Source organism: Pimephales promelas, chromosome 3, assembly GCF_988280905.1.
Source record: "Pimephales promelas chromosome 3, fPimPro1.hap1.1, whole genome shotgun sequence".
Classification (NCBI taxonomy): domain Eukaryota; kingdom Metazoa; phylum Chordata; class Actinopteri; order Cypriniformes; family Leuciscidae; genus Pimephales; species Pimephales promelas.
Genome location: NC_142771.1, coordinates 27,101,826 through 27,128,705, shown reverse-complemented (window position 1 = coordinate 27,128,705; position 26,880 = coordinate 27,101,826). Strand labels below are relative to the sequence as shown.

General features: G+C 38.1%; 1 protein-coding gene across 10 annotated transcripts in view; it reads left to right on the top strand.

Moving 5' to 3' along the window:
* Positions 1 to 26,880, top strand: part of caskin1 (CASK interacting protein 1) — an 88,080-nt gene that overhangs the window by 35,259 nt on the left and 25,941 nt on the right. For 9 of the 10 annotated variants that reach the window (XM_039686324.2, XM_089128635.1, XM_089128632.1 and 6 more), the window contains exons 2-4: positions 13,410 to 13,461; positions 26,103 to 26,200; positions 26,348 to 26,493. In XM_039686324.2, coding sequence (XP_039542258.2) covers positions 13,410 to 13,461; positions 26,103 to 26,200; positions 26,348 to 26,493 — 296 coding nt within the window. Of the gene's footprint in view, positions 1 to 10,230; positions 10,494 to 13,409; positions 13,462 to 26,102; positions 26,201 to 26,347; positions 26,494 to 26,880 lie in introns of those variants that run through there. The other variant, XM_089128636.1, reaches the window with a different exon arrangement.

The window sequence follows — 26,880 nt, the reverse complement described above, 5'->3', positions numbered from 1 at the left end:
CTTTCTAAACATGGAGGGCATTTGATTTCATTGTGTAAGAGTGCGGATCATAGGGATGCAGCTGAAGAAAAGAGACCAATGAGGCAGGAGGTGTTGTACCTTCGTGTTTGACAAGTTCACGCAAAAAGAAAGAGGGATGGCTTCCCTCAGTTCTCTGATATACTTGTGCTCTGTGAGACCGCATTAGAAAAGCTACTTTTAAATGCCAAGCTACCCTTTTAAAAAACATTTAGAGAAAGTGACATTCAAATCTTATAAACATAAGTAATTAAAGTAACATAATGTATAATGACATGGCAACTTTTCTGTTAAGTTTACGGACGTTTTCTTTTAACCCTAAAACACAATGCAATGCGCAGTTTAAAATTGTAAAGCTATGAATTTCTTCAAATTAACACAGTATACATTGGACCATATTTTTTACAGATTGTAGTGATAAAATGCTATAGTGACTAAAGATATAAATCAGACCATTGTATTTCTGTTTATTTATTTATTGCAGTTAAATCAGTGTTTATTTGGCACACGGAAGAATGTGAGTGACAACGTATGAATACCACCTATACATAGATAGGAAAAATTATAACAGAGAAAAACATGCAGAATTCCTCTTAATATTATATTGTTTTCAGAGGCGGACCAAGTAAAAGTACTGGTAGCCCAAGCTAAATTTCTCTCAAGTACAAGTTAAAATACAACAGTCAGATGTCTACTTAAGTAAAAGTACTAAAGTTGTTTTTAGTACTTGAGTATCAAGAGTACAAGAGTACATTTTCTAAATATTGCATTAATACTCCCACAGTGCTTACATTTATGTACAGAAACGTCCTACTTGGAGTTATGAAAAATGTTAATGTTAATACCTTGGAGAATGTAAAAGGATTTGAAAGTAAAATCAAGTCATTGTCATCTTTTTACCATATTGCTTTAATCTGCAAGTTGGAAGATTAATTTTTGTAGGCGGTGATGAAGTTCTGTTTAATACAGCAAACACTTGAAGCGAAAACTATCATTAACTTGTTCAGAAAATTTAATAGTCTGGCGAGGTGGGGCCACGGGTTGGCACATTCCCGGGATGGACCTGCTGCGTCTCTATCCATTGTTTCGTCCATGGTTTCGTCTCTTATCTAAATCTGACCATGGAGTTGACTTTGGGGGAAAGCTGAAGGGGATTGCTGATAGGCTGTCCCAATTAGTGGCACCTGGACAATCCAATCACGTTTGAGAGGGAAACAACAAATTGAGGATTTTTTTTTTTCATTTATTTTTTTGGTACTCACGGTTATGGATAGAAATTTAGCGGAGTAAAGAGCACAATATTTCCCTCTCAAATGTACTTGGGTAAAGTCATGAGTACTCCCCAAAAATGATACTCAAGTAAATACAGATCCCTAAAAATTGTTCTACTGTACTCAAGTAAAATATATGTACTCTGTTGGTACTGTATGTACTGTCTGGCTCTGATTGTTTTGAAAAATAATACAATTTACATGATATCTCCATTGCTAGATGACTAGACTAGTTTTTTCCAATTTAATGCCAAGGTAATACAACACAAAATATTTAACACAAAGTTTTAAAATGTTAACATGAAAAAATGGGCTCGATTTACAATGATAAACCATTGCAGTCTGGGAAAAGAGCCCATTATTGTTAATTTGTGCATTGCTACAGAAGAGAAGATATATACAGTAAAATGCTGTGCAGATGTCTGAGTAGGGACTGGGGTAGGTCAATACATTACACATATTATTGTCTCCTATTTTTTTCCATAGGAACTAAAAACTATTGTAATGCTACGCTACAGAAAATCTATCAAGTTTCTTCAAGTCCTGTTTAAGCATTCGTAGTGATAAAAACAATAGATTCCTGGTACAAGTTGTTTTACTTCATTTTTAAAGATTTTGAAGGGACAGCCTCAAGATTGTTCCTCAGAAAAAAACTGTTGACGTTGAATAGAGAGTAATGAAGAGATGGTCTGTGCCCATTTTGGTTCTTCAGACTGTATTTATAGTAAATGAATTCCCACTGGCAATGCTACTGAGCTCTTCCTGGCTTCCGCTGCCGTGCCATAGAACAATACTGTCTCTGTGTGAGTCTTTAATACTGTGTCTCTGGCCTCTGCTCACAATCTTAAATGTACACTCGCTCCTCTCCTCTGACAATTTAGCGCTTCCTCTGTGGACACAAGACACTGGCACTGTTATGTGCCATCCGCTGAGATGATTTTGTGTCCTCTGACATGTCACTTGGACTGGCATGTGGAACAGTGTGACAGTAGTGTTTGGTTGTCTGACAGATGGTGCTACTGCAATAGTCTGACACAAAGAAGATGTGCTATAATGAAACATGTTGGGTCTTTAAGGGTAGCATGTTTACAATGGTTTGTGCTTGTGTATGGGATGCATTGATATGCCATGGCCATTCAGCCTGCCACATTTGGTGAGAATCAAATTACATAGCTTTTACTTTGCTTTAGTCTCTGCCGGACCGGTCATTTGATATTGTTGACCTTTTGTGTACTTTTCTTAAGAAATACAAACTCTAACCTGATCATAACATTTGAGAAAATAAAGCTATTCAGTTATGTCACTAGCTGATGTCAGACTGCCATTTAACAATTTTAGCCCTCATGGGGTTATTATTATAACTGCTGAAAAACAGCTTTATAGGGTTAGTTCACCCCAAAATGAACATTCTGTCAGTATTTACTCACCCTCATGTTGTTCCAAGCCCGTAAGACTTTTGTTCATCTTCGGAAGTCGGAACACAAATTAAAATAGTCATGAGATCAAATTTTACCAATCGTATTTTTATATATAATATATTGTGACACAGACTCCATCAAAGACCAATTATAATTGCATACAACATTAAGGTTGAGGTTAAACCAGTTTAATCAGCATACATGAGCTAGGCCAGGCTCGGAGACCATTTAAATCTGCTTACACAAGCTAGGCCAGGCTCAAAGATCATCTTAATCTGTTAGACTAGGATGAGAGACCAATTAAATGGTGGAAAACCAGTTTAATCAGCAAACACCAGCTAGGCCAAGTTGGGATACCAGCTAAACCTGTTAGAATAGGCTGAAAGAGCAGTTAAAACACCATATGCCAGCTGGGCAAAGCCACCTTAACCATCTTAAATCATCTAAGGTTTTTCTTTTTAATTTATTTTTTATTGGAGATATGTGTATGTTACCTTTGGCTTCTATATATATGTTAAACGTATATGTTTTACATGCTCCTCAGAGGCCCTCTATAAGGAGATTTGCTAAATGTACTACGCACGCCACTGTGAGCTTTTAACTGAGTAAACATTCATCATGTAGTGTAAGCCTACACGAAAATCTGCCCGGTGCCTCTATGGCAAACCCACACAATCCTTAACAGCCTGCCTTATGCAGAGATAGAGCACTAGATCTCAGCAGGATAAGGCTGATGCATGCTGGGTATGCAGCCTCTGTAATTTGGGAATGATCAATGAGGCTTCTCTAGCCGAGGCAGCAGTGCTGTGGGAAATAGATTAGCTATCAGCGTACGAGGAGAGGCAGACTCACCTGTGGGCTGCAGATCCCTTGAGGAGACGCAGCTCCGCACTAACACTTTCAGCCGATGACACTTGAGAAATTAACCCGCGTGCATGCTAACATGATATTACGAGGAGTGTTTGGAGTGTTTGTTTGGTTTTGTGTAGTGCCACAGAGAATTTACAGGAAATTAAACTCACCTTAAGGATTATTATAGGAACACCTGTTCAATTTCTCATTAATGCAATTATCTTATCAACCAATCCCATGGCAGTTGCTTCAATGCATTTAGGGGTGTGGTCCTGAATCAAGACAATCTCCTGAACTCCAAACTGAATGTCAGAATGGGAAAGTTTGAGTGTGGCATGGTTGTTGGTGCCAGATGGGCCAGTCTGAGTATTTCACAATCTGCTCAGTTACTGGGATTTTCATGCACAACCATTTCTAGGGTTTACAAAGAATGGTTTGAAAAGGGAAAAACATCCAGTATGCGGCAGTCCTGTGGGTGAAAATGCCTTGTTGATGCTAGAGGTCAGAGGAGAATGGGCCGACTGATTCAAGCTGAGAGAAGAGCAACTTTGACTGAAATAACCACTTGTTACAACCGATGTATGCAGCAAAGCATTTGAGAAGCCACAACACGCACAACCTTGAGGCAGATGGGCTACAACAGCAGAAGACCCCACCGGGTACCACTCATCTCCACTACAAATAGGAAAAAGAGGCTACAATTTGCAAGAGCTCACCAAAATTGAACAGATGAAGACTGTAAAAATGTTGTCTGGTCTGATGAGTCTCGATTTCTGTTGACATGTTGAGATGGTAGAGTCAGAATTTGGCGTAAACAGAATGAGAACATGGATCCATCATGTCTTGTTACCACTGTGCAGGCTGGTGGTGGTGTTGTAAAGGTGTGGGGAATGTTTTCTTGGCACACTTTATAGGCCCCTTAGTGCCAATTGGGCATTGCATAAATGCCACGGCCTACCTGAGCATTGTTTCTGACCATGTCCATCCCTTTATGGCCACCATGTACCCATCTCTTGATGGCTACTTCCAGCACAAAGCTCAAATCATTTCAAATTGGTTTCTTGAACATGACAATGAGTTCACTGTACTACAATGGCCCCCAGAGTCATCAGATCTCAACCCAATAGAGCATCTTTGGGATGTGGTGGAACGGGAGCTTCGATGCTATCCTGCAAGATGCTATCCTGTCAATATGGGCCAACATTTCTAAAGAATGCTTTCAGCACCTTGTTGAATCAATGCCACGTATGACTTCAGTTCTGAAGTCGCAGTACACAGTATTAGTATGGAGTTTTTTAGAACGTGTTTTAATCTGTCCTGTTTTGTGAGTGTATTTGTGTGCGTTGAAAGTAACAGAGTGTTGAAGGGATTGTGTGGGTGTGTTGCACTAATTTTTGTGCACATGTGTAGGAAGAGTTAAATGATGCTTGTTGCCTAGCAACTCCATTACAGCTCTACAAAAGACATGATAAGAGAGCTGCTTTGCCATCAAATATTACTGTACTTTTGTATAAAACAATTTTGAAACATTTATACACCCCAGCGGCTTCCCTTTGTACTTTAGAACAAAATGATTGTGGTTTTATGGAACCTTGATATAAACTTGTGTGTGGGATACAGGAAGGTGAGATCCCGGAATAACCCCACGGGAAGAGCACCAGATGGTCTCCTCTGTTTTACCTGGAAGGGAAATGGCTCCACAGGAAGTTCAGGAAGCAAGAAAAAGTGGGGTCAAACTGGATCAAAAGCGGCTTACAGCTACAGAGAAGTCAAGCTGTGCTCCACTGCTGAGGAGCAAACTGCTGTTGACATGCGCTCACATTTTATCATACACGTCCTCTATCTGAGAAGAATTGTTTTGCTTTTTGTTTGGACCATAGCAGATGAGATATTTTTGAGAGGGAGTTGATGAGGAGGTCCTGGGGTTATTCACTGAGGAGTCAAAACAACCCAAAACAAAACCCGCTTCAACTCCCCCGACAAAACAGTGTCAGCACAAGTTTGAGAAGACATAACACATAAATAGTACAGCTGCAATTTGGAGACAATGAAAAAGTTAAGCTTGCTCTTATGCTTTTAAAAGCACTCTGGCAAATCATCTGCCATATATTCATGAAGTGTTTGTGATTGATATGTCACGATTAAATTAAGAATGCCTTTTAAATTTCAATTTGATTCCTGAATATGATTTTAGGTATGCGGACATGGATCCCGAATGGCAATTCAAATTTTGTATGAAGGATGTATGCTATTTTACCAATGCTGTTTTTCTAAATGTCAATCATTTGTTAACAAACATCATTACTTCAATGAGCTCATTGTTTCTGCATTAAATTATTACATTTATTTAAAATTAATTTATTAAAATTTAATTAAAATCAAATTAATTTAAATTTAAAATCACTAACTGTGATTTTGTATATGTACATTTAGACACTGACCTCTGATAACAGATCACACTTGATTGTAATGTGGACTGTAATATGCTTGATGAAATGATGTGTATTGTGAAAAGCTCTTTACAAATAAATGTGTATTGAATTTAATTGAATGTATAATTAAAAGGAATAGAAATTCACAAATTCATATTGTAGAAAGTAAACTTTAGTTTTTAGTTTAGAAGTATAAAAAGCTTTAAACGGTTTAAATGCCTTACAGAATGAAAGATACAGCTAGATCTTCAATTTAAACAATAATTTTATTGTTTCCTAAAATGGATAAAAGAAAACCTAATGTGAAATGTTTTGACTGTAAAAAGGGTGCTTTATTTCTTTACAATACTTGCTACTTGTTTTGCTATTTTGTTATGTTTTTGGGGTTTGGGGTCAGTAATTTTTTTTCTCTAAGTCTCTAATATTCACCAAGCAGACATCAAAAGTAAAAATGGTCATGTTATAAAATATGATTACAGTTTAAAATAACTGTGTTCTGTGCTAATATGTTTGAAACTGTAATTTATTCCTGTGATCAAAGCTGAATTTTCAGCATCATTACAAATCAGTGTCACATGATCCTTCAGAAATCATTCTAATATGCTGATTTGATGCTCAAGAAACATTTATTATTATTGTTATCAATGTTAAAAACGGTATTTTTGTTGAAAATATATATTTTCAGTATTCTTTGATCATTAAAAAGCTCAAAGGAACAGCATTTATTTGAAATCTTTTGTAACATTGTACATTTCTTTACTGCCACATTTGATCAATTTCAGCTTTACTGTCTGTATAAATATTTTAATTGGTTTAAAAAAAATACTGACCCACCCCAACTTATACATATAATGCAAATATTTCCCACTGTGTGTTATCAGAATAAACTGCTACTTTGAACGTTCTCTTGAGTCTTGAATGAAACCTTTTTGAAAGCAGATGATGTAGCATGTACTAGTAAAGGCTGACAGGGCCATTATAACCAGCTCACTTTGATCTTTGACCGTTAGTTAGGATACCATTACTCGCACTTCCAAAATACACAAGATCCCCTGTTTTAACAATGTTTTAGGGTTCACTGCAGTGATAGCCATGTAAATGTTTGGTTAAAAGTATGTGTAGATAGTGTGTGTAAAGTGTGTCTGAGACTGGGAAAGAGTGGAGCCAGGCTGGGTAGCAGTCCAGTCCATGGAAGAGCCGCCCCACCAACTACTAGCCAAGAGAAGAGGCAAAGCAGAGGAACGTGGCCAAGCTTTAACTAATCACTTTCCATCCGCTCTGCCAACACCATGGAGACTGAAACGTTACTATTAGCCACCTGCCAGCCCTTCCGGCACCAGGCCCCGATATGAGCTTTGGGTTCGCCCCAGTTCTGTTTGAAATGGCCTTTGAGGGTGATTGCAATCAGGCCAGTTCACGAGCATGAAACGGGAACTGCTCCCAAGTTACTTGGACACTTGGAGCCATTCCCTCCCTGAGATGGAGTGGAGTCTATGCGCTCTCTGCCTGTTTTTGATCTCTTTGATCCACTGTCAGCATTTGGGTGATTGGATTGTAGGGAGAGGACGCTTTCCTTTCCGTCTTTCTCATTCACTCTGTCTTCCTTATGAATGAACAGGGGAATGTGTTGTGTTCGCACCGCGGGTCCCTGCATGTGAAGATGTGTGTCGTGGAGCTCACACTGGGAGCAAAAATGTCTTTATTAGACTGCTTATGTGTGCTGTAGTGTGAAGCACAGACCTCAGCAGTCAGATCGGATGAAGGGGTCTCATTGTGTGGATTCTGGGAAACCCCCAAAGTAACGACTCTGGAGGTGTGGACATTTTCCTGCTGCTACTATAACAAGCTTGGCACCGAGAAATGAGCTTTGATGCTAAATGATTTAAATGGTGGATAAACCTAAGGTTTGGATGTGAAATGGGATATGAAAGAGAGTTGTTGCTAAGTTTAGCTTAGCTATTGTTTGCTTTCCCAGTAGGCCATTTTCCTCAACCCCAGATACATCAATCAATGCTGACAAGCCAATGCAAATGCAGCTTTATAATCAGCCTCTTTTTTTTTTTCACTGAAAGATTTTAAAGTGCTTTTGTTTATGCTTGCAAATTTAGGCTTCTTTCTGGCAACCACTGACTTGCAGAAATATACTGCTGTTTTGTGTATACGTTGTTGGGAAATTATTTATTTTTCAGATTTTTGGAAAAAAAAATCCTTTTAACAAGTTACTTTTGTTGTATGAAAGAAAGAAAGAACAGACATCTGCTTTTAAACAAACAAACAAACAAACAAAAAGGGTTGTATTCTAGCTTCATGCATTTCTTTTTTATCAACACTTGAATATGGGTAGGTTTAATAAAAAAAAAGGAACATTTTTAAAAAATCGGGATGGGATTCAGAATGATGATCAAAACATAGAAGGAGTAGACAGAGTACATCAACTATGCTGAGTAATGTTGATGATCGCGTTATTTTAAATATACATATGCTTACATATGATATCACTTGTTTCTGCTTCTTCTTTGCCTGTGTTTTGATCAGGAGATTCAGTACTCTTTCAGAAGAAATGTCATTGTTCCCTTGTTGCGTTCCTAAAGGCATGTTATAAGCAAGAATTTGACTTAAAATATACTGTTGAAAAATAAAACATTAAAATAGCACTTCAGTAAGTACCATGTAATGACACCTTGTCCAAAAAAACATTCTCATTCCTTTTTTGTACTTTGTACATTTTTTTTTTTCAAGCTGTCAAAATTATTGAAAAATATTGCCTCACATGTTTTATAGTAACACCAAATTATGTTACAGGCTGTTAGGTCCAGCTAGCATTTTTATAAATCCTGAATAGCGTTTGCAGTCTTTGAAGTCATTTTTGCATACATAATATTTATTCATGAGGCCCTGCTGTGAGTCACTGTTGTGGGTGACGGCCAAAGTTATTCCAGATGTGTCACAATATTTCCCCATGCACATGGCTACCGTACATACATTTTTTTTTCACAGTGTGTGAGTAGTGAGTACTGTTCTTTTGTTTGTAATACAAATTTTGTTTGTAGTGAAATATGGTTGTATTTTTGGATACTAACATGATGGTAATGCCTTGGTATTCTTTCACTTATCTTAAAATACAATTGAAATACTATTTCATATACTTGTAGTAATCATTTAGTAAAGCAATATATTACACCAGGAGTTTTCAAACTTATTGATGCCAAGGACCTCAGAATATCATGATCTCCTTGCAAGGGGACCCTTTCCTAAAATATAAGGTCAAGATTTCTGTGAAATATTAGGTGTTATATTATAGACAAAAAATGCATTGTTTCCTTTTATTTTTGTTAATTAAATAATTTACTTTTACACTACTGTGTAAAAGTTTTGGGTCAGTAAGATTTCTGTTTAATTAAAATGAATGAAAGCAATGCATTGAAGGGTTAGTTCACCCAAATTACTCACCCACATGTCGTTCCAAATCCGTGAAATCGTTGTTCATCTTCGAAACACAAATTAAGCTTTCAAGGCCCAGAAAGGTTGTAAAGACCTTAAAATAGTCCATGCGACTCCATTGACTCAACCTTAATGTTATGAAGTAACGAGAATATTTTTTTGTGTGCAAAAAACAAAACACAAAACAACTTTATTCAACAATTTATTCTCTTTTGTTTCAGTCTCCAACACTGTTCATGTTTTTTTGCATGTTGCCATATCTTCTTTTTTACCTAATGTTAGAGTAAACCCATCACTGAAAATACTAGCCAACCCCTTTGTAAGTGAAACTCAACTGGAAAACTGTACATTTCTATGGCACAGTAGGCTACTATTAGTCAGACGGCCGAGTAGAGTAGAGTTTTTGCAGCATAATCACAGCACTTCTTTTTATGTTTGTGGAATGTTTCAGGCGTTTTCTATTTCAGATCAAGAGAGCACAGCTGCAGATCCAGGCTATAAGATGCATTCTTACTGGAACACATTTCCTTACTGTTCTTCATCTGGCACCCAGAACTTTCCATGCTTTTGACTCATCACCACTCCAGCTTGTCTCTGATTTGCTCAGGGCCTCATCTGTTGTTCAGAGGCTTTGTAATGACCCCTCACCCTGTCTTTTTTGTTCATCACCAAGTACACTACACTAGTCCCACTTCGGATGGCCTGCAGAGAGAGATGAGTCACAGAGAGAACCTTTTCCACTACATCTCATACTGTAACATTCTTCTGTCTGGAAACAGCGGATATGCAGAATCAATCGTGGCCGGGCAGCATTCACTGTTTCTCCCCTTGTTGCTGTCTCTAATCCTGTAGTCATCTCTTTGATTTTTACATTAGAGCTTCTGTCTCTTTTATCCACTCCAGTATTTTAGCACAAAGTAACAATGGATGTCATGTCGTAGTCCTTTAGGAGGAGGAGACATTTCTCCTCAGTCAAAAGGCAGTCAATCTGTCTTCCGTGTGCTTCTGCTGGTAACTTCATTCAGTTCAGGTCATTGTGGGAGCGCTGTTATCATTTGGGGGTAATGTATTCTGGCTTTACATCTGTTGTTTACATCTTGTAGACTATAATAGTACATGCTGAGTTTTTATTTTTATTTTTTATGAGACCTATTTGTTGTGAGCTCGTTAATTTTTGCAAAGAGGCAAAACCCCTCCTCTTGTCCCCAGAGCGAACATCTCCAGGCTCATATTTTTACCTCTAAATGTTTTCATACAACAAAGCAACCTAGTTCTGTCTTTGCTCTGAGTGTGTAAGTGTGATGTAATCTTTTGTTTTCAGTTTTGATGACCAGACGACTCAGCGGGTTAACTGTGGGCACTATAAAAAGATCTGAAGGAAGTATACAAAACAATCCTGAGAGGCTGAGTTTACCTAATTATTATGTGCATTGAAGCTTATTGCATTGCTTATGCAGCTGAAGAATGCTTTAATTTTCATCTCATTTTCAATTTACTATTGTTGCTCTTTATTAATGGAAGAATATTGGAAGGATGATGACACATCAGTCTCAATATTCCTTATCATCATGTATGTATCCGTAAATATAATAATATTTCACAACATTACTGTTTTTACTGTACTTTTGACCAAATAAATGCAGCCTTGGTAAGTATTAGATTACTTCTTTCAGAAACATCAAAATCTTACCATGAATATTTGGTTTATAGGCCTACTGAATTTTACTGAAAGGCAACATGAACCACTATTTCCCACAATTTAAAAACAAAATCAGTTATAGGTCATCGTATTGATGTAAACTACTAAATAATTGATAAAAGATGTGGAAATAGAGTCTCTAAGTAGAATCCATACGTCTGCACTTTTCACATTGCCATTATTGAGATTAGTGCTAACTTACTGTACAGAACCTTTCATCTAAAGTATCTTGTTTCAGAGGCCAAACGGTTGATGAACAGTCCATCCGAGACCAAGAGCACAAAAGCAGCAGCTCATATAGATAGATATTCTCCTCTGTAACCTTTGCATCTTGAAGTAGAAGCACACTTGTTTCCTCATAAACACAGGCAGCCATTTACTGGGACTTACTCCATCCATGTGTTTTATTTAATATCACTCCCCACTTGGACGCATCAGTCCAGGCCCGAGAGGTGAAAGAGTTAAAGACAGAGCGGAAAAAGACACACAGATGTTCTCTGTCACATTGAGCAGCAGCTGTTGACAACAGCCCTGTATTCAGTCTGACTGATGTAGATGGCTGCGAGCAGCTCCACTCCAGACGGAAAACTGACATCATCTGGCATATTCTGATCTGCTTCCAAAGTCACCACTCATATTTTAGGCCAAATAGAAGCCCTTTTACCAGGTGTTAAAGATTTGATCACCTATAGACCAGTTAAATCGGTGAAATCTCAAACATTCCAAAGCCACAGGCTTCAAAACGTCTGGATGAATATAGATGCTGTGGTTGATCAAACAGAACCTGTCTCAAATACATGCCATTGTTGTTGTATTGAGTAATTTAAAAGAATGTTTTGAGAGTACTTTTTGTGGCCTGATACTTGTCTCTCTGCACAAGTACTAAGGATTCATCATATATCCATCCATTATCGCTTTGTCCTATAGCTTCTTGGGCCACAGGCAGGGCTCACACACAAACATTAACACTCACATTCACATCCATAGAAAATTTGGTGTTTACGAATGACCTGTGCTGAATAACCTGTAGGAAACATGCAGTATATTCATTTCATAGTATTGATTATTGGATTTTTTTTATTTATCTGTTGAGATTGAATATCTATTGGCTCAAAATAAGATATTTCGATGTGCGCATTTGCCCTATTTTAAAATGAGATTACCTTAACTGTCATCTAAATCTTACTTAAAGCTAATCTTTGAAAACACTAATTTAGACATATAATATCCGACATGTAATATAATATAACACTGTTAAATGTAATCTTAAGCAAATTTCCAAATGAATATCCATTTTCATACTGTATATTGTACAGTTGTGGTGCCTCAATTCACTTGTAGCTTTTACAATTTGTGCTTTTAGTTTTTGTTTTATTTTAAAAAAAAGTTTGTACAAGAGTGTACAAATAGGGATTTATTTTTGTCTGATTCAGTCTCACGGTGACTGAATTCTTCCTTTAAACCCGCATCCTGGTCCATTGGTGGCGTTGAGTGACGCAAATGGGATTTATGGATAGAAAGAATAAAATGCAACACCAGTATTCAGTCCTCCACAGTCTCTCTTAATGGCGGTGCTGCTGTTAGGGGAAGTGATGTAGTGAACGGCATAGCATTCTTGCCTGTGTCTGCTGGGAAACATGACAGGGCCATCCACTTGTATGTGCTAAAAATGGTTATGGTGTATAACCTCAAATGACAGTAAAAGTATTTGGTTTTCTCTGTGTGACAAGGATGTATGGGTAACTGACAGTAATAAACAATAGTTCTGGCCCACACAGCTGAGAAGAATGATTATCCTGTTGTTCCTTCTCTCTAATTAGAATAGCCAAACAATGAAGTTTATGTGATGTTTCATGTTTATGTAAAAGTATCCATTTCAATAACTGATTATACACCAAAAATAATAGTCCTATCTCAAGGCTTTTTCAGTTAGAAGTTGTAACGCAGTGCAAAGTTTTATGTACACAGTGTGTTATTTTCACTGCTAGTCATGCAGCTCTTGCACACAATTGCGTACTCAAAGTTGCTCACTTACACACATGCCCACAAAATGACAGTCCTAAAATAGAGAATTTTCCAATGCAAGTAGGAAATTCAAGCCTTAGATGCACTGGTCTCCAACACTCATCTGTGCAAATGTTGCTATTTTCTTGCTACACAAACTGTATATAAATCTTTAGTATCATAGAACCTGCGGTGAAATGTCCTTACTCCCACAGAGTACTATTGTTGCTTTTTAAACATACTTATCCCTTTTTCCCTCACTTTTTTTCTTTAGAGTTGCTGGGCTCTGCCAAGAGGGTGAACGTCAACTTCCAGGACACTGATGGGTGAGTGGGACATATAAGGACTTTATATGGCTCCATGTGGTAGACTCTTGTAAACATGATCGTTCCTGTCTGACTGCCAAATATCCTCGGGATCTGCCAGAGCTTACAGTATGTGCACTTGTTGGTTTAAAAAACTTTTATTCAAGTCTCTTTCCCACTGACTAGGGACAGATACACTTCTCAAATTTACTTGTAACAATGTGTTGTTTTATAACAATGGAAGGTACATAGAAGTTTTTCATTTAATCTTTACCCAGATAGCAAACTGACATTGAATCAACGTGGAAATATGACATCGACATGACATTGTTTTGCTCATCGAATTAACGTTGAACCAACGTCAGACGCGTCATTCTTTCAAAACTAACGGAAAATCAACTTGAAATCAACGCGTTGTTTCAACGTTATGAAAGCAAACCAATTTTCGATTTTCATTTAGCTTTGAAGAATGCCGCGTCTGACGTTGGTTCAACGTTAATTCGATGAGCAAAATCAACGTTGTTTCAATGTCATGAGAGACGTCGTTTCCACGTTGATTCAATGTCAGTTTGCTGTCTGGGTAGTTCAATAACGTTTTATATTCAGAGCTCTTGGATTTGATTTGGCAGGAAATGTCTGCAAAAAATGAAAATAAAGTCTTCATACAGTACGTTTCAGATGGCGATAGCCCAGAATTTTGTGGTATACCTTTTAAATGTGGCTTAAGCGTCCAAAAACTGTACATTGCTGATTGCTGATAAAGCCTAACCAGATTATGAGAGTTTGCTCTCATCCAAATTGGTTCTGCCACATTGAATAATTCTTTGAGCCGCACTTGTTTGTTTAGTTTTATCCAGTTTGTTTCAGAGGCAGAGAGAATTGTGTTATTTGTGGCAGTGTGTTATTTGTGCTAACGTCATAGTGGGATGAATCAGACATTTGTTGGGCTGCGCTCCTGTAAAATATTTTTCCTGATGTTGTATAAAGACAACCACATGCTCTTCTAAAGTTTTATCTGAGTACAGCATGCCTGAAAAGAAGACTCTGTGTTGAGACATAATGCAAAAGGTGGTTTGTGGTTTGGCACAGAGCAGAAAGAGACCTGGATTAAAGCACCAATGTTTCTAGTGCTGCATGGTCAAATATTTCTGTTGACGCAGCTGAATAAGACAATGGAAAAAACAAATAGGGATTCAATACTAATGTGGAGCCAAACAGTGGGATCAAGGTTTTGACTGATTCTCTGTGGTATCATCAGATATCATCTTGTTTAAAAAAAAAACAATGCAAATCAGGAACAAATGATTCTTATGAATTGATTCTTTTTAATGATCCAGTCACGTGTTAGCCATTTGATTCGGTCAGAGAATCATTTAGAGCTGTTACTAAGTTCTCAATTGACTGAACATCCATCTTCATCTGTTTGTTTTCTCTGTAGTCAGTGGAGCACTGTCTGTTCTTCAGCCATTAACGGTGGTGGTACGGAGCACAAAGAAGTTCACAGAATTTGCACCTTGCATATTAAAACACACTCGTGCACACAGTGGATGGGCAGGCAGCCACAAACACTCACATATTTTCACATGCGCAGGCGGACAGGCAAACACACACCGACGCACACTCTCACACATATGTAGTCAGGCTGAAAATACACAAACATTATCTAACAAAACAACACAAACAATAGTCATACTATCTCAAATGATCCAAAATGCATATCTGGTTTTAGCCCAGAGATCTAAATATCAAAGCTTGTTTTATTTTGCCGTAATCTGTCAAGCTGTGAAACCATCAGAATAATTAAAAAATCTCTTCTATTGATCACTGTCATTGAACAACAGCGGCATTCATCATCACAGCTCCGCTTCATGGGTTTTAAGGAAATGAAAGCTGTAACTCTAAACCGACGGATACCTCTGTGCAGCCTGAATCCTCACACATGGTGCGTATTTACACATGCAGCCTTGCTCAGGCCGAGCTCACATTTGAATCAGCAAGATCAATGACTTGTACGTTAATTCCTTCTCCATTGACTATTGCTTTCTACACAAAGATAAAATTACGTTGCCTGCTGAGTGGAGAATAGAGCTGCAGTGAGAAAATGGAGTGCAGGCTAGACTCTCTTGTCCGAGGTTAAACTGCCAATATGGGCTGTGGTCCATCTAGCCTTGAAATGACAGCCAGACATCAACATTGCCATGTGATTGATGAGGGTATAGCTACAATGTCTAAAATTTCAGTTATATAAAGAAAAGGTAGTCTTAGCGTGTGTTCACACTTGTAGTTCGGTTGGATTGGTTCGTTTGGTCTGGGCCTAAAAAAACAAACAAAAAATATTTAGTCCTGGCCCACTTCGCGTTCATATTGGCATTTTTTTATCACAGAACTAAAAGATACAGAACCTAAAGGCATAGGGATACGTTCACAACCTGATTGACTGAATGAACCTTTTTATGACCTATTGCCTATTTTGAGACAGAAATTACTGAACATCCAATGCTGTGTTCTGGGCTAAACTTGCCCATTGTATGTGCTTAGCCTACATATAATGGCATTTCGACCATTTGAGAACTCATGAAGAGCTTATAAAATGTGTAAAGAAGTCAAAACCCCTCTGTCACACACACAAACGAAGATCTGCTGCGAGGAGTTGCGGTTCTGATGCCTGTACCGAACTGTGATGGACAACATCGCGAAAATGACAGGAAAAAAAGATATGCGTGGGCATTCTTTCCTTTTTAGGGTTTCATCTTCCTGTTTTTGGTTCATTTACTTGTCTTTTGTCCGTGTTGCTTTCGTATTTCATTCGAACCACACCAGAGTTCATTTGGAAGCGGATAGAGACCCATTAGCGGTCTCTGTCTGCTTGTTTGATGCGCTCCAGGTTTTGGATGGCAGCGTTCACATATGTTCAAATGAACCACACTAACAGAGAAATGGTACCAGAGTTTGTTTTAATCAAACCAAACATGCCAAAACACCCTTAGCGAGGTAACCCTAACCCTAACCCAGTGTTCTGGGATTGCTAGGCAATTGGGCACTAGGGCATTGCTAGGTAGTTGCTTGGATATTACTAGGCATTTGCTTTGGGGTTCTGGTTGGTCACTGGGATGTTGCTAGGGCGATTGCTATAGAGTTCTGGGTGGTAACTGGGACATTTCTGGTTGCTAGGGCCTTGCTAAGTGGTTGCTTTGGTATTCTAGAGTGTTGCTAAACAGTCGAGAGCTGGGGGGCTCTGGGTGGTTACTAGGGCTGCACGATTAATCATTTTTGAACTGAAATAGCAATTTGAAAGGGAACGGTTTTCAAATCGCAAGAGCTGTGATTATTTCGATTAAGGACTATCAAATATAGTAAGAGTTTACCAATAGGGGGTAAGAGCGACATTTGGAAAAGATTCGTTTGAGTGAGAGCTCAACTCCACAACAAAGTGTGTTTTAGTAGAGCAAAATCCTGTAGATGATTTGGTACCTAAAAAAAGCTTGTAAAAGAAAAATAATTATTTTGGAGTACAACGTTCTGATGTACTTCATGGGCAAATACTTTGTAAAACCTGCAGAACCGAACATCTGTGTTGACCTTGTGAGGCAACACAAGTTACACAACAACCCTTTATCAACACCTGCTGAAGTATTGAATACATATTTAAATGGATGATGAATGCATGGCCAAAAGCTCACTGATAAACACACTGACTGACTTCTAAGCAAACTTCAGTTGCTGAAGTGTTAGAAAGTGCCACACCCTATCTTCATGAAGGTACTGAAACAGACTAAAGATATGGTGGCGATTGACCACAATGGCATTGCTTGTGGGCCTGATGGTATTAACTGCAGGAAACTAGAGGTGTGGGCTGATCAGTTGGCACAGCCCTTCCAAAGGTTGTTTCAACGCATTCCCATTCTAGGGCATCATATAATGACGCTTTTGAAATTTTGTCTAAATCCAACGCACATGGCACCCTTTAGCGTCAATATAACTCACACAGGGCTTTGTTCGGTTATGGATAGGTTTAGTTCTGGGGTATGGTTAGGGTTACCCCACTAGAAGGCGCCTTCTGGCCCATATATATCTGTGTCCCATCATGTTGACGTGCCATGTGAGTTGGATGTAGACGAAATGTCAAAAGCGTCAGTACATGACGCCTTGGGATGAGAACGGGCTGGTTGTTCCAGCTGTCACTAGATACAGGTGTAAACAATCCCTAATAGACTTAAGGAACTCTATGATCTGCAACCTGTTGCCCTTACCTCTGCAGTTATGAAATGTTTTGAAAAAATCATTTTAAAACAACTTCTCCATGAGGTTTCACCTCTTTTAGACCCGGAACAATTTGCCTATTGTGCAGAGATAGGTGTTGAGGATGCGCTGCTATCCTTGATTAACAGCACTCGTGAGTGCCTTGAGCATGCTGAGAGCTTGGTCAGATCGTGTTCATTGATTTCAGCAGCGCTTTCAATATGATCCAACCCCACCTGTTGGTGAGAAAATTAGTGCATTTGGGAGCAAATCCCAATTGATTTTATGGATCTATGACTTATTGACGGACCATAGTCAGCAAGTCAGATTTAACTCATGTTTATCAACCTCAAAATGGGGCATCACAAGGGTGCGTTCTGTCGCCCATCCTGTAGACATTATACACCAATAACTGTCAAGCTTTTTCTTCAGCCCACACCTATTTTAAATATGCTGACGACACAGCATTGGTTGGTGTTCTTGATGGTTACTAGGGTGTTACTTATGCTGTTGCTAGGGGTTTCTGGGCGGTCACTATGGCATTGCCTAGTGTATTCTTTGTGGTTGCAAGTATAGACATGATGTAAGTAAGAGATTTAATGTCCATTTTGGCAGCTTCATTGATTGTAATGGAACTTTGTGAGATCGTGAGGAACTGACAAAGCGACAGTGTTTTAGTGATTGTAAAGGGAGCTCTCTTTCGCACTTTTGAGGCTTCCGCCTATATAATCCGTTGAATAAAACGGTTGTTTTTCATGCTGCTTAGAGGACCGACGGCTAATTGCATGCTGCAAAGTTTCGGAAGTGACATCTACATATAAATACTAGATTCACTCGGCATGGGACAGAATAATGACGTGTTAAAATAGAAAAGCATTAAAGCAGTGTAAAGGCAGACTAACAGATTAATAGAAACAATATTCATAGCAACATGTTTTTGAAATTCTATTCCAGTTATTGGTAAAAGTGAAATGTAAATAACCTTAAATGTCTCACTACACTGTGCTCTGCTATGGTTGAGCCATTATAGCCTACATCTGTACTTTACTAGAGCACCCTCAGTAATTTCAGAAGCACCCTTAGTGATTTGAATCTGGAACCGGGCCTGATCGGGAGCGTGAGAGAAACGGCAGAAGCACTGTGTGAGGGATGTCAGGTGCATGATGCTGATAGAATGATCCTCAACCCTGTAGTAGAAAGTTCCAGTGAGTGTCTGCGGGAACAATAAAAACAAAGGCTTTTAGATGGGGCGCGCACTTGATTTAAAGGCTTGTTGTGACAATGTTTTAGACCGATTTGTGAAGGCAGTGTGTCTCGGTGCCACAGGCACTCAGTGTGAAGGTCATTGGCACTGACAGCCACACAAATACACACTCTCATTGCGGTCAGAGTTGAGGCCCAACGGAGCCACAGCAAAATTGGAGGCTTTCATGGGATTCTAAGATAAGCTCTATCTGAAACGAGCTTGACAAACATTGCAGCACGACTGCCATCTGCTGTGAGGCTGTGTTCACCGGGATAATCTTACCATGTCATCTCCTTCTCCATCTCACACATTTCAGCCACATATGACACCAGCTTTTAAATTGACTGTGGAAAATAGCAAACCTGTTTGTGTACAGTTTTCATAGAATAATTTTAGGGCAAAGGTGACTTGATTCATTACATTATTTTCTCTAATATGATTGGTTCTTCTAATTCTCTGTTCATTGGTAAAAGCTTGATGCTAGGGTAATAAAGTTAAAAATATATATTCAGACAACTCTCTAGCTTTGTTGTTATATTTAGACAGCATGTGCAGTAGTTTTGTTTCCTCTTTTTTTCTATATCCAAGCATTCAGACACAATTTGGCCAAGTGTTGAGGGCAGGGCATTTAACGTTAGTTGGCAAAAGCATTAAATGTTGATCCTGCTAGAAAAAGGAATGTTAGTTGTTTTATTAAAAATGTAAAAATGTTATCATAGGATTAGGCTTGCTACGATAGACTGTATTACAGTGTTATTACTGTGTTCGGCCACACCGATTACATAACTTGCTCACTGTGGCACCGCCCCCCACTGTTGACTGTTGTCATTTTTTTTAAAGAAGCAAAAACCATTTAGTTAAGTTGGACAATGTACACTATGCTACAATTATTAATTTTTAAGCATCTGCTCTGCTCCATACAGCATGAGATAAGTTGCAGCATACTAAAGCAGGAGTCAGATTTCACTTAAGCCCCGTTCACACTGCCAGCGATTTTGTCGCTTTGTGTCGCTAGGCTCTGTACTGTGATGTCGCTTGTGGGCGTTCGTAGTGCTGTCGCTCTGATGTTATTGGTAGACTGCACGTCTGGTCATATCTATACAAAAGACCATCACAAGTAATATACAACTATATAATTTTAATTTGACTGGGAATAAATGACTTTTAAGGCTAAAAAGAAACTGCATGCTGTTGGGACAGTGTTTTTATATTAACACAGCAGTGTTAAGTGGATTTAAATCATTTTCTAGATCATCGATCGACGAATGAACAAATTAAACTCACTCATACTGGCACAAATTATAAAAACGTCATTCGAATTTGACAAGTAATCAATTTTCTTGTGCCTAATAGTCAACGTAATGCAGGGGAAATTGTAAAATGAACTGCAGCAGTGCTAAACGTGCATCATAAAATTACAACACTCAAACTATAACGTTAAATGTATGAATTTAACTCACTGAGACTGTCGACAGTTTCTTTTCCATGCATCATTTTATTATCCATGTATGTGGTTACAGTCAAATCATATAAAATAGTGAAATCGTCCTCGAACTCTTTCTGTCTTGCCTGCACTCGAGACGGTGACGTGAGCTTTACTGAAAGTCTTCTTTCCTATTTTTCTATTTTCTATTTAAGTTGAAAATTCTCAACTTTTGTCGCTTGTCTCTTGTCGCTTGACACGCCCACATTCTGTCGCCAACGGTCATTGTCGCTCGTGTCGCCGGATGTCGCCAGCGCTCCATTGAAATGAATGGGATCTTGTCGCTTTGTCGCTGCGTGTCGCTGGCGATGTGAACGGGGCTTTAGGCCTATTACGTGTCGAGAGATGACTGAAAAGACGATGGCGGAAGATTTGGTGCACAACAGATGCTGAGCATCATTGACAAATATCTTGTAAAATAGTCAAACCCTGTACACAGAGTATGCGGGATCGCGAATTCGAAAGTGAATATAAAAAGTGAGCGCACAATAAAAAGTCATTTCAATCGCGCACATATTGAAAGTGGCTGCCTGATGGCTCAAATTATTGGCCTATAGAGCGCCCACATTCAACCCCCCCCCCCCTATATACTGAGGTGAAAATTACAATGCCACCCCTCTATGATTTTTGTGTTTTGTGTTTGTTCAGTTCACTGAAAGGATTAGTTCAGATTCGTTCATTGATTCATTCAGTGCCCATTTCTCATTTTTTTCGCTAGCAATAGGTCGCATTTAAATGATGATTTTTATGTCCTTTAAGTCATTGAATTGATTTGTTTAAAAAAAAAGGATTATCATGATTATGTTTCTACCAAATGGAAGTTCTCTAATTAAACAGACAGCTTTAGCTCAGCAGATAATGTTCCTTTTGTTGTTGTTGAGAGAACAGTGTGCAATACTGGGAATCAGTGTAATGACTGCATTTGCGGATCAAAATGACCTCCTTTAAAAACCTGCTTCTTGCTGATGTCTTCAAAACACACAGCTTGTGCAGCTACGACTCAATGGCAGGATTAATGATGCTGTTCTTTTATTGAATTCATTACCACGCTCAGTGAGCATTAGTAAAGTCTTAATTGTTCTGTCTAAACCCAATCAGTTAATTATGACTTTTCAGTTCATGAACTGCAACTCTGCAGTTTCTCCCATGCAATTCGTCATCTTAAGATTTTTAATATACTAAAAGTTCCTGTTATTGCTGCCAATCAATATAACAAGACAAATCAATTCAGTGAAAGCCACACTGTGAGTTGCTTTGAAGCCATGCAACTAATTCATAAAAGATGACATTAGTTTAAACATTTTTCATATGAGCAAGAGTTCTGGTAAACAATTAAATCTGAATTGGTCCGATAAGTAGCATAGGTCAGTAACAGTATATTTAAGATCATTCAATTACTGTAGGCCTTTTAAATTACTGTAGGCCGTACTGTAGTGGAAGATTTTGATAGAAGTTAATATATTTATTCATCAAAGATGCATAAAATTTATCAAAAGTAACAGTAATGTTTAAAGTTCTGTTGTGCTGGAATTTAAAAGGGGTTTCTGGTATGTCTGGGATTTGTGGGGTTACCATTGTGGTGAAGAATAGTAGGTTAAGCATTTACCGAATACCACTAAGACTACATGTTCCTTTTTACACAAGTAGGGCATACTAGCAGTGCCATACACGCATGACATCTATACTATCTTCGGTAATAGAGCTAACAGACATCTTGTGATAATAAGTGCTCTCATAAGAGGCTTAATGTTCTTTCTTATCTGAGATCATTCCCTCAAATGGGAGCTCTAGAGGAGCAATTGTGGAGCAAAATTTGATTTATGAGCCAGGAAGAGCTTGTTGTTTTGCTGCCTCCACCTTCAATAAAACAATATGAAACCTGCCTTCAAATGAACGTGTTACAGCGAAAGAACAACTGAAAAACAGCAGAGCTGAAATATTTCAGAAACGGATACTACACCGACATGTAGGATTGTCTCGTTTGATGGCATTTTGTTGGAGATAAATGTATAAGAGCCAGTAGAGCAGTAGATGTGCCTGGGTTATTACCCTCGATTAATTTGATGTGTCTGCCAAAAACCAAATGTTGAGATCATTGATGGAAGAGCAACAGTTTATTCTATTTGAAGAAACACCATTCGAATTAACAGTGAAATGTGGAGGTTGCAGAGCTTGTAGCATCATGGCTCTGCTGTGACCCTTTGGACGAGGTTTTTGTTTATTTTACATGGCTACCAAATCTTAGTACTGTGACATTTTTATAGTACATTTGTACAGACAATTTAAATGATTCTATATAGTCCCCCTATTGTTATAATTACTCCAGTAAAGTGTTAATAAAATGATTATGTATGCCTTGAGGGCATGATTGTTATTCCGGTATCGATAACTCAAGAGTCTGTGTGTAATATATTCATTTTCTGAGTCAGTGTCACATGGTAAATATGTACATTTGGGTCCACATTTGAAAAAAAATATAATTACAGTGAACTATATTATATATACTGTATAACTATATTAACACATATATAATATACTTATATTATTTTATACACATTATATACATATATATATTTAATTTCTTGGCGTGTCCGTGTGTATAGTTTGGGGTCAGTGCAATTTTTTAATGTTTCCTATGTCTCTAATGCTCAAAGCTGCATTTATTTGATTCAAAATACAGAAAAAACAGTAATAATGTGAAATATTTTTACAATTTAAAAAAAAATTGTTTTCTGTTTTAATATACTTTCAAATGTAATTTATTCTTGTGATGCAAAGCTGAATTTTCAGCATCATTACAGCAGTCTTATGATGATCCTTCACATTGATCAGCATTATCTTTCAGAAATAATTATAATGTGCGGATTTCCTGCTCAAGAGATATTTATTATTATTATCAATGTTAAAAACAGTATTTTTGTGTATTTTTTTGAGGATTCTTTGACAAATAAAAAGTTCAAAAGAATAGCGTTTATTTGTAATAGAATTCTTTGCAAGATTATAAGTGTCTTTACTTACAGTAATATCTTTAGAAATTGCATATATATATATATATATATGTGTGTGTATATATATAAACAATATCTGATTAGACATTTGCTCAGTGAATGGAGGAGTGCTGATTGTGCTTCCTTTCGAGGGAACGCCTCGGGCTTTAGTACCCTCATCAAGAAAAGTAGGTCAGGCGACTTGTGTATATGTGATATGTGCTTACCTCTATCTTGCTGTATAGTGACACATGAGAAAAAGAAATACATACATGGATATGAATAAACAGGGCTTACTGTATCTGACCTACTAATAGAGAAACTGCCACCGAGTGAAGGGAACATGAATATTGTATTGCATGAGAGTCTGGGAAAGGGGGGACGTTTGGTGGGGAGACTGGCCAGCAGCTCTTCTGCAGTGGCACAGTGCAAACATGCATGATAGTGCCAGTGAGAGAGGAGATTGGTCAGACCAGGTTTCTGTGAGTTTAGTATTCTACTCTGAGCTGAGGGTTTACGTTCACAACCGTAGCTATGGTTACAGCATATTTCATGCACCAATCACAGAAAGTGAGCTGTGACAGAAAATCCAATGAGGGCTTTTTGCCTTCACCACACACACACACACACACACACACACACACATATATATATATATATATATATATATATAAACTGGAATATACCGTATCTGAATTGTATTAATGTACTCATTTAAATCATGAGGGGGGAGGGGTGGGGGGTATTATAGTTGATACATTTCTATTTAAAATAAGCAACAAAAAAAGTCTCAGTTATTTATATTATATAGCATAATTAATATTAATATAAGTATAAACAGTTCTATATTTCTGGTTCTCGAAGCTGATTGGCTAAGAGCCTTTTCCAGCCATGCGATATTCCCCCAGGATAATGTCACAAAATGTAGTTTTAAGAGTTTTTTTAGGCGAGAATGTAGTTATTTAGACCTCAAATGTGTGACTTATATATTAATGTAGCTCATATTTGACAATGTATTTAGATCTCCAGACCTTCAGCGGCCATTCAGCGTTCATGTACCCGCAGAGAACAGTGTTATCTCGACCAGTTCTTCAGGAATTTGCCACTGTCTCTTATGTAGATAGTCTTTAGAAAAGAGATAGAATTCATTTTGGGCATATCAATTTTTGGTCTTATACATCTATTACTTAATTGATTTGTCTAAGGGCAGTTTCATAGCTGTATGTTTATATTTAAATCCTGTAGGCTGTAGTACTGCTTTTGGCTGAACTGTCTGCTTTACAATCAGTGAGTTACACAAGCTAAACAGCTGAGCAAACACATGCACACCGATGATTGAGGATCTTGCTCAAACACAGGCTTCTCGGATTAACTTCAAATTTCAGTCCTGTAAAAGTCATAATTCAGGTATATGTGGTTGACAGTATTTTCTACTAAGTCCTTTATAAGGCAGGTGATGTGGTCTTGCTGAAGAGACATTAACAAGTGCTGTTAGTATCATATGTTTGGCAGTGCAATATGGTATGCATCTCAGAGGCAGCTGCTGTATGTGTTGCATGTTGCAGTGTTGCACTGTAATTTTATTAATCTAACACAGATGGACAAAGTTCAGAAGGATATACTTACATTTGAGTTGAGGAGTTGGGAATTTAATTGAATTGGCCACATCCCACAATATGTTGAACTGAAATGGCAGGAAGAGAAATTTACTGAACTTAGTTACAGTATTTCTAATTATTACACACACACACACACACACACACACACACACACACACATATATATATATATATATATATATATTGTTGTGGTCACAATCATTGACACCGTTTTATACTTTTAGTAACCTCATTTTGCTAATTAGAGCTCCTTTAATGTGTTCTCATATAATGCCTGTTGGTTTGGAGAACACCTGAAAAGAGATCAGAGACCATTCCTCCATACAGAATCTCTCCAGATCCTTTCAGATTCCCAGATCCATGTTGATGTTGCTTCTCGTCAGTTCAGCCCACTCATTTTCTGTAGGGTTCAAGTCAGGGGACGAGGATGGTCATGGCAGAAGCTTATGTGACTTATTTTTGTGTTCATTTTGATGTTTGTTTTGGATTGAAGGACCAACCACTCCCCATTATAAGATTTCTAGCTGAGGGCATTAGATTTTGATTATTTTATCTATTGGTATTTGCTAGAATCCATGATACCATGTTCTGCATCTGAACAAGATGTCCATGACCTCCAGGAAAAAAATAGGCCCACAACATTAAAGATCCAGCAGTATATTTAACTGTGGGCACGGGGTACTTTTTATTCATGTTTGCACAAAACCAATCTGGTAGGTTTTCTGCCAAAAAGCTTCCTTTTTTTTTTTTTTTAGTTTCATCTTACCATAGAATCCAGTCCCTTTTGAAGTTCCAGCCGTGTCTGACACCTGAATATACTGGAGTTTGTTTGTCGATGAGAGAGGGGGATTTTTCTTGAAACCCACCAAAACAGGTGGTGATGTTGGGTTTGTTTTAGATTTTTTAGGCTTTCTGTCCCCAAGACTCAACTAATCTCATCTCTCTCTCTCTCTCTCTCTCTCTCTCTCTCTCTCTCTCTCTCTCTCCCTCTGTGTATTTATATAGGTATATTTGATTCTGAATGGCGCACAGTCGCAAAATCTATACATCCTGTTTATGTTTTGTGTCATTTTTTGTGTTATTCACAGATTCTCACCACTGCACCATGCAGCTCTCAATGGAAATGTGGAGGTTATATCACTGCTGGTGGACTCTCAGGCCTTAGTGGACATCAGGGACCAGAAAGGTACCAGAAAAATATATATGCACATAAAAAAGTACTGGATTGCTTTAGTTGTCAGTTCCTAACGATCTTAAACAAGCTTAACTCTACATGTATGTTTCAGGAATGTGTAGTGCAGTACTATCAAAAGTCTTTCCTCTCTTGTTCCAGGGATGCGACCTCTGCATTATGCAGCATGGCAGGGAAAGTCTGAACCCATGAAGTTGCTGCTGAAGTCAGGTTCCTCTGTGAACGGTCAGTCTGATGAGGGTCAGATCCCCCTGCACCTGGCCGCTCAGCACGGACACTATGACGTAGTGAGTACATAATGCTACAACACCATGTCCACTGTATAATAAAAGATCCAACATGCTGTTTTGGATACTTACAACTTGAAACCAGAACCTGGGGCCGGATTCAAAAAATCATCTTTAAAGGGTTAGTTCATCCAAAAATGAAAATTTTGTCATGATTTACTCAGCCTCATGTCGTTCCAAACCTGTACTTTTGTTCACCTTCGGAACAAATTTGAAGATCTTTTTGATGAAAGGATTTCTGTCCCTCCATTGACACAACTTCCACTTTGATGCTTCAAAAAATGAAGAGATCATAAAACTTATTCATATGAATTGAGCGGTTTAGTCCAAATTTTCTAAAGAGACACGATTGCTTTACATGATGAACAGATTTAATTTAGGCTAATT